General features: G+C 37.0%; 1 protein-coding gene across 10 annotated transcripts in view; it reads right to left on the reverse strand.

Moving 5' to 3' along the window:
- Positions 1-8171, reverse strand: part of LOC103701281 (RNA helicase family protein) — a 59650-nt gene extending 51479 nt beyond the window's left edge. For 9 of the 10 annotated variants that reach the window (XR_015977387.2, XR_015977386.2, XR_015977388.2 and 6 more), the window contains exons 1-8: positions 7739-8136; positions 6874-6979; positions 6417-6649; positions 3671-3824; positions 3177-3592; positions 2452-2670; positions 1969-2080; positions 1677-1859 (exon numbers count right to left, since the gene is read on the reverse strand). Coding sequence is in view for 5 of the 10 variants with exons in the window: in XM_088720491.2 (XP_088576617.2) it covers positions 1677-1859; positions 1969-2080; positions 2452-2670; positions 3177-3592; positions 3671-3824; positions 6417-6649; positions 6874-6979; positions 7739-8020 (1705 nt within the window). In the remaining 5 variants the exon portion in view is untranslated. Of the gene's footprint in view, positions 1-1676; positions 1860-1968; positions 2081-2451; positions 2671-3176; positions 3593-3670; positions 3825-6416; positions 6650-6873; positions 6980-7738 lie in introns of all 10 variants that reach the window. The other variant, XM_088720492.2, reaches the window with a different exon arrangement.
- Between the last annotated feature and the right edge of the window lie 1134 nt (positions 8172-9305).

Consider the following 9305-nt stretch of genomic DNA (forward strand, 5'->3'; position numbering starts at 1 on the left):
TGTTTGTCAAAAAACAACAATGATCTATAAGAGTTGATGACCTAGGTCTTACCCCAGTCGTCATACAGAGGTCCTAGTTCGAATCTTGGATGGTGCATCCCCAAGTACTGTGACCTAGGTAATTATTGTTCAGGTGGATCTCCCACTCTTACTCTCAACACAAAAAAAAAAAGGTTTAAAGAGATAGCCACACCTACAAAGGATGCAGTAAAAAATTAGTGCTATTTTAAATTGGACATACATTGTAAAAGCCATACTCCAAAGGAAGTAGTAAACAACTAGTGCTATTTTAAATAGCACGCATATTGTAAACTTTCCAGTGAGTTTCGTCTTTGAGCAACTTGACTATGAGTTTCTTAAAACCAAAAAAAGAACTAAACTGTTGAAGCAGTAATCACATAAGTGCACTTTTATATTAACTATGGTGACCTCTCCATATTTCTTTTTGTTCGAAAAACTTTCCGTGACACATGTTTAAATAGCACAATACCAAACTGATGTGATCTGAACCAGGGATAGAGTTCACAACTTCACATCATCCATTAAAATAGAAATAGATCTGATATTTATTTCAGAAATAAGGATGGAATCATCACTCAATGGTACAGCCCATTATCTGGCCAAACAGCCATCTATGAGTCCCCATTATTCTGGTTAAATTATTCTGATCAGCACCACTGTAACCCAGTTAAACCTGGAATTTTTGATTTGAGGGAGAGAAGTATAGCAGTAAAGGTATCAAAATCAGAATCAGGGTGGTGAAGCGGGTGCAGGAACGGGTACCCATGTGGGTGCAAGGAAGTGGATAGTATGGAAACACTTTTAGTAAGGAAGCACCTGCCAAACTGTCGAAATTCCGAGAAGATTCTGAAGCAGATTGTCACCCTAGGTAGAATATTCCAGCCACCAAGGATATAATATTAATCTGAGTGAAAGGGCCAAAATTATTCTAGGTCTTTTACCTAAAATAAATATATACTTTCAGTTTCATATAGTATAAAAAGAGAATTACTAGAATAATATTAACACAGTATATGATATTATTAAAATTACTGCATAACATATTTATTAATAAAATTAAATTACTACAATGACATTAATTTTAATAATGTCAGTCAAAGAAGTTGTGCATTCTTACAAGCTAGCAACACAGACCATATTGAAGGAGCATCAATTTGTGATGTTCGTTGATGACATCTAGATAACTGAAATATATTTCTATAATTCCACTTTTTTGATGCTTTTTGTCAGTGAGATGAGGTGAACATCATCATCATGCAGACTAATAAATATGCTATGAACTAGGAAGACATCCAAATACAACTCTGATAGATCAAAGCCAACCCTATAAAATGCATATAAATATCCTCTGCTAAGAATAAGTGCAAGGAACCTCAAGAGGTTTAATAGCAAACATAAAACAAAAAAAAAGTTCCATGAAAGTTCTAAAGAAGTGAGGAAAAACAAAAAATAAATAAATGAATTATCTAGAAAGAAACCAAAGACTCCTGGTACAATAGACCAACAAAAATACCAAAGACCCTACATCTCGTAAAACATTCCATAACTAATACCATAAGTTTCTTTATCTTGATTTCTAAGAATAACTCCATGAAATAAAAAATGACTTCTCCACCAATAATAGTTACCTGTATAAACTGATGACATGATTTTACCTTTTTCAGAGGGATCATCACAAGCTCCTTCCAGATTTTTGGGTTTTACTATATTTTCACCATCAAAAAGAATATTGGAATCCATGGAAATCATTGGCTGCGATGTATCAATGTTCAATAATGAATCGATGAAGCCTACTCTACGAATATCCTCGCTATCTTCCAGTTTGGCTGAGCATTCATCTGACCATTCATATATTTAAAATAGAAAATTAAGAGTGCCGAAATAAAAGCCACGACAGATCTGGAGGAAAAAAATATGAAATCCAATAAATAATTCTCAGTTTCTCACCTTTCTGCCATTTCGAAACAAATGAAGAGTATGGTTCTCTAAGCATTTGGGAAAGTGGAAGATCCGGAAAAAGTTGGCAAAGGGCAAAAGCTGCTACTTTATTCTGAGCATCCTGGAAATAAGTATGGCTGTTTATAAAAAGTTACTTAAAAATGGAGAGAAAATTCTTTCTGTATACTTCATAGTAGTTAAAGCATATGGTTGATGCAGCAATTGTGAACATGATAAGTAGACAAATGGGAACTAAATTGCATCCTTGGTCAGGTATAGAGCATCATCAGCATATAACCATTTTGTTTTAAGAAAAATATAGGATAAGATTCTTTTGGAATATGTTGCCCTTAGAAAGCACGATAGATAAAAAATTGTCTCCATTAATGTATGTGCAAGAAGCAGTATTGCAAGATAACCATTCTTCAGATGTAGCTTACAAATTAAGCACTGATGGAATTTGGAAATTATCATTTGAATGAGCGTCCATACCTCAACAAAACCAAAGGCTTCCTCCAGATTGGGAAGTTGGATGGTAATCAAACCTCCAGCCTTCCGGCTTTTACCTCGGCCAGTTGCTGTACGCAATACGCTAACAGAATATAGGAACTTGTCATCTTTTTCAGATAATTTACTGTATTTGGGTGGTTCCCAACCTAGTTTCTGGCAGAACTTTTGCAGAACAGCCTTAGGGATTCTTCCTGGGTCTCCCTGAAGAAAATATTGCATTACATTAGCACATGCATACACCAACCCCTTGGTTCAGATGGTACAAACCTTGCCAAGCAAGGGACATGGGTTCGATTCAGAAGGGCATTGGCCCTTGCTTCTATCCCCACATACATATAAATCCCAGTTCTGCAAGCAGTGGCCAGATCTGACCGAGGGCCCGGTCCAGCCTAGGTAGGGATGGGGTGGGTATAGAGTAAGGTGTGGGAAATAGCCTTTCCCAGTGAGAGAGAGAGAGAGGGATGGAGGGAGGGAGAGAGGGGGAGGAGAGAGAAAGATGCACATGCATGCCAAGGGAATACCCCATAGAGTTAAATGCAATCGTTTATATTGTATAACTATAAAAATACAACAAAGGCCTAGCATCCTTTCTTTAAAGGACTAACTGACCGCACAGAGACCAGTTTACAGATGTGATAAATTACTCATAATTATTTGTCCCTGACTACTTAGACATGTTAAAACCAGAAAACATTAAAAACAGCTACCTTCTTCCATATTTCATCAATGCTCCCTAAAGTATGCTCATATGCAAATTGTAGCAATTTATCCTTCTTTTGTTGTGTCAAGAATTCGGTGGGTAATGCTACACCAGAAGACAAATCCTCGGAAAATAGACTATCGAGTTCTAACTCCTGTTCCTCATTATTTTCACCATCCTCACTAACAGCTTTATCCTGACGACCAATGGTATGCTCGATCTCCTTCAAACTAAAGCTTTCACTTATGTTTGTATTAACTATTTGTTTGCTTTCATCTACGGCAAAGTCTACTCGACCGCCTGCACTATCTTGTGTTTTTGAATCGTTGGATACCCAGGTTGTGGAATCACACGATATGTTCTCCGAAGATCTATAAAGAAACTCATCCTGCAATCCTGACTTCAAAATGTCATTGGACAGTCCTGCACAAAAAAAATTTGTTGAGGAGCTTTCAGAACTGGGATCCAATAAGCTTAAGATAAGAGACTACAAAGTAAAACCTAGCATAGATAATTCGCGCTTGAGTTTGCTGATAATCTTTCCAAACTGGTCCTGACTTTTCTTGTCTCCTTTCTGTTTAGCTTCTACAGCTCCCAACACTGCATGATGGTATTCCTTAGCAATAGAAGCAGCACGAGAGTCCGGATCATCCTCCTAGTAATATGTATCAGTATCAACAAAAAGTTAAAAAATAGAAACAAAAATCAAATTGTATGAACCTCCAAGAAACCTATGCAATAGTCGTTTCAGAGATTCCATTCAAATTTGCACCAGGCATACACAACATACATGCACTAAGTTGTGGAAGCCAAATACTAAATGATGAATTCATGGAGATGTCGCCTATCTTAGTACTCAAGGTGGAAGCCATGTCACATCTCTTTTCTATAACATAAAAGTTTCAGCAGGTAAACATGAAAGTTGGTAAAAGATGCTTTACCTTTAACACATCTGGCATGAAAAATACTGTACAGGCATTGTTACAAAACAAGATGAACAGCAAACTTAGAACAAAATAACTGTGAAAACTATTAAATAATTATCTGATCTTTGAACTGATAATAAATGAATCTGTTATATGCAATGGTGTCAACAAATGAAAAGCTAGAAATATTGTCATCAAATGTAAGGTTATGTATGAAACTGTGCACATGCATTCTGTGGGTAGAAATCTGAGCCTGCTTCAGTATCAACAATTAACCATCTGAATTCTTGACAACTGTAAAGATTGTAACTTATCTTCATCTTGACCAAGTTTTCAGTGTTTATTTAGATAATTTGATTGATCCTATAATAGATCAAGCAAACCAAGGACCATGAAGAACCCAAGAAAAAAAGATTTATATCACCACCCATATTAGTTGCTTTGGATAAATGATACAAAAAAATGATAAACTAAAGTACACCTAGTTTTGATAAAATCTATAAATATTAATTGGGAGAATAAATTGAAAAATATAAGAAAAGAATATAGCAAACCAAGGACCATGAAGCACCCAAGAAAAAAAGATGTATATCACCACCCATATTAGTTGCTTTGGACAAATGATACAAAAAAATGATAAACTAAAGTACATCTAGTTTTGATAAAATCTATAAATACTAATTGAGAGAATAAATTGAAAAATATAAGAAAAGATATTGCGCAGACATCAGAAACATCATTTGTAGTGTAAAGTCATAGAGCAGCACAAAACTAAAACTATCAGAAAGTCTTGAAGGATATAAGCAGATATGGCAGGAAAATTTTCAATTTACAATTTTTTGTGTAGTGACAGATCTTGCAAATTATTTTCCTCTTCTCACTTCTATGAAATTGATTTTTCAAAAAAAAAAAGGAAAAAAAATACAATATGCTAATAAGGAAAAATACTGCCAAATGAAATCATTTAAAAAAAAATATTGCATTAAGAAAAAAAATATTGTGCAGACATCAGAAACATCATCTGCAGTGTGAAGTCATATAGCAGCAAAAAAAAAAAAAATTGATATTCCAAATATATATATATATATAATATGCTAATAAAGAAAAATGCTGCCAAATGAAATCAATTTACATACATAATATGCTGATAAGGAAAAATACTGCCAACAATGCTGCAAATGACACAAGTTGAAATTGAAATGAAGAAAAACTAAATGAGTACAGGCCAATCTGGATTAGAACTTAAATATCTGACAAGTCCAAGAACAAATGTTAGCATAAATTTGTCTGGGACATTCTCAGTCTCAAAAGGAGTCTAGATATCAAACATAGAGGAATAGGGCTTTTCGAAAAGATTAAACAAGCTTTTCGAAAAACATTGATACGATCAAACAATGAAAAACAAGTGAAGCACCATGTTTAACTTGATATGATCAAACAATGATAATGAACACGAAGCTAATGGGTTTCGGAAAAGATTAAGAAATGAAGCACAAAGGAAAAATTGCAAAGAATTTGTGCATGATTTGTTGCTGTATTAAGTGACACCAATACAAGCCACAATCACCTACATGGGGGATTCTGATCCTCCATAGTTGCTTTATTTTCTTTTTTTCTAGTCTGATACTCCATACTCTATAAAAGAGAAGAGCTTAAGCATGTAAGCCTTGCAAAATAGATGTGCAAAGTGGAAGAAATAAAGCAAGTTCAGCATATATGGTATGTATTGCTGTAAGCAAAGGGAGCAAAATTTGGATCTGCAGAAAAGATTGCAAGACATGGAGTGACAAGGTTTGTGAATTGCTGTAGATATAGATTGAAGAAGAAAAGGTTTCCAGCACTCTAGATTTTTCTTTGTTCTGATTTAATTTTAAATAAATATACTACTATCATTTATCGAACATTACTAACCCAAAACCTTATGAATTGCTTGGTGGGCTTTATAATATATCTGCTAAAGCTTGAGCTAAGTGAGACTACTACTATGGTAATCCCAGAACTCATAATACAGCATGAAATAATGCTATCTTATAAACATCATGAAAGGTACGCCATCTCGGTACCGAATCCGGTACCATTGCCACCCTATCACTATGTCGGTACACCCAGTACAAGGGCCAGTTCGGGATACCGACACTCGGTATGGCCTCCGTACCGTGTACGGGAACCGAAATAATAATGTACAATACGCCTCGTACCGCCCAGTTTGGTACATATGGCGTACTATGCATCATGCAAAGCCGATACTGTTGTCACTCATAAAGGATATGCATATTATTCAGAAACCCCAATACAACAATATATTGAAGTCATCCATAAACCTGTTTCTGTTGTTCCTCATCTTCCTGTTGTTCCTCGTCTTCCTGTTGTTCCATATATTGTCGTATCCAGTCCTTATGTGATGATTTCCCCAGATCTAGAAACTCCTCACTACGTTGTGCTTTAATTACAATAGAAACTCCAGGCATGTCTTTTTTCCTTTCATCTGGTAGATGTTGCTGAGGAACCCAATCATCCCGAGCCGTAGATATGATTTTAACTGATCGTTCTGACCCTGTATAAGAAATCACTAGATGCACATCAAAGTGTTGCAGAAAAAACTAAGTTAAATGGAAACAGATGCAGTCCATGCTGATTTCTTCTTAGTGCAGTAGTTCCAAAACAAAAACACGAAAAGAATAAAATAAGAACTAAAGATAGCACTCACTCACATCAGCCAGAAAAAATAATAAAAGGAAACAAATAGACTAGTCACAGAATAGAATAAAGAATAAATACCTTCATGAGTAGATGAAGAAGCCCCGCTTGAAAACTTCAGAGGAAGCTCATTTCCAGGAGTATTAAAGCATAACCAGTCCAGAGCAGTCTCAAACGTTGCACCCTCCTATGATTTACAGAAACAATTGTTTTACATATATAACAAATTCCAAGTACATTGCCCGATTTGTTACTCTTTAAAGAAAATCGATCACTTTAAAGAATTTCAAGAAATCTCAACCACCAAGTTTTTCTGAAAAATTAAGTCCAGGTTGAAATCCTTAATCAAGAAACCTCTCATCATCCAAACAACCAGGGAAATTGCACAAAAAATACTACGGATCAACCAGCAAAAGGAGTCACAAAAATGGAATAAATTAAGTCCGAATCTTTCTTGGACATAAAATTCAGATAAAATCCCTAATTCATGAACCAGAAGGTTGTGATCATGTGAAACAGAATCGTAGCATGCACAGCAATCGCATTAGAATTTCAAAATATAGTGGGTCAAAACAAAACATGCCAAGAAACTTCGATCATGTTGAGTTTCTAAAACCCAAAGTTCGCAAGAACCAAAAGAACGTCCCTAGCTAAGTCTTTCATCTTTAACACAAATTTAATCGCGTTAACATTTAAAAGAAATCCGAAAGAAAAAAACCAGTCCATGTTTCTTGAAGCCGGATGGACAAGAATCAAAAGTAAGTTCTAGTACTCTTTACGTTTTATCTAATTTGTGTTATGGATCAAGTCTAGGTCTGGTTTGAACATTAGAAACTAGAAATAATCCAGAAAAATCGACCAATTTGTGTTTCTTGAACCCCAAGTTGAGAAAGGGATGTTTGTGATACAAGGAGAAAAAAATGTACATAAGAAAAAAATAAATAACCTTGAGAGCAGAGAGAGCCTGTTCGATTTGATCGGCAGAGAAACCTTCGAGCGAGAGCTTGTCGTAGATGGTCCGGAGCCTCTTCGCTTTTTGAGCTCTCGAAGCGGTGTCCGTACTGGCGGCGGCCGCCGCCGCCGGCGGCGGTGCCGGCCTCTCGGTATTCAAGAGGAGGCGGCGGAGGCGGCGCTCGTTATCCGCCGATATCTGGAGCTTCGGAGCCGATTTCGCGTCCGATTTGGCTTTCGCCTTCTGCTGCTGCCGCTTCTTGTTCTTGGGAGGCATTTTGCTATGGCCACGGACGGAAGCGCGAGCCAAGAATGAGCCCAGGTTTTATCGGATCTCCCAAGAGACAGGGAACCGCACCACGTAAAGTTTTCTTCTTTTTTTTTCGGGCAACGGGGGCGCTCTAGGGGTAAATGGGGCCAGCAAAATCTGAAAAAAATCTACTTCCAACCCAAACAAAACCACCGAAGTGGTGGACCGTATAGAAAGCCACCTAGTCGGCCGCCCCATTGGCCCCCCTGAACATGTGTGAAACCTAATGAGAGTCGCACTCCTCCATCAACCTGCGAATCTCAAGAATCAGCGGTTGTTCCTCAACAGTGCATCCCCGGATCCACTCAACCATTGTGGTCGAGTCGCCCTCAAAAATAATACGGTCCGCACCCAGTATCCGCCTCGCATAGAAGATGCCCTCTCAAGCTGCTCTAAGTTCGGCATACACCACTAACAAGTCAAAAGTCCACGGCCTCCTGCCGCAACTAATCTGGTGTCGTGATCTCGGATAGCAAACCCCACGCCACTGCATCTTCCCTCATCATCCACACTGCCGTCAAAGTTCATCTTGAGAAAATTAGAGAATGAAAGCACCCAGAAGACAAGTAATATCTTGTATGATGTATGAGCAGAATAGGGGCCTCAGATGTCTCTAGCCAACTCAGGTGATACCTCTATAATACTAGTGATCTCAGCCGCTTGCATAAGGGCTCTAGCCGCTATCACCCTCGGTAATGCCGCAACGTTTACTTGTGCCTTTGCTGTGATTTATATGACGTTGTTGAATTTTTAGAGTTCCCTGTACATTTAAGCTTGGGTGGCAATTTAGTCTAACCAAATCTGTTCCTAATAAAACCGATTTTATCAGTCCTGCGGTCCTAATAAAACCAAAATAGTCTAACCGATTTTATCCTAATAATCTTGGGTGCTAGATATAAATGATAGTAAAACTCGCTCCGGTTCACAAATCTCCTTAAAAAACAAAAAAAAAAAAAAATTGTATGAAATTTTTTTTGTCGCTATACCTAATTCGATCCATCCAATCCTCTAGTCTAACTCTATCCATGTCATCTCATAAATACGAGAAAGTTGCGATCCTGACACTTAACCAATATTATGCACGCGCAATGTATGTGACTCTGAAAATAGTAGTAAATATTCAAAAATGTGTGCATGGTGAACCTTCCATATCCAAAGCCTGGAATAGCACAGTTGCCATTATAATAACACGTTAGTATAAGATAACAAAAAATAATATAATTGAGTTATAGGTTTGGTTGGATGAGACATT

The sequence above is a fragment of the Phoenix dactylifera genome, chromosome 4 (genome assembly GCF_051530095.1).
Source record: "Phoenix dactylifera cultivar Ajwa chromosome 4, Ajwa_hap1_PhDact_Kaust_v1.1, whole genome shotgun sequence".
Taxonomy (NCBI): domain Eukaryota; kingdom Viridiplantae; phylum Streptophyta; class Magnoliopsida; order Arecales; family Arecaceae; genus Phoenix; species Phoenix dactylifera.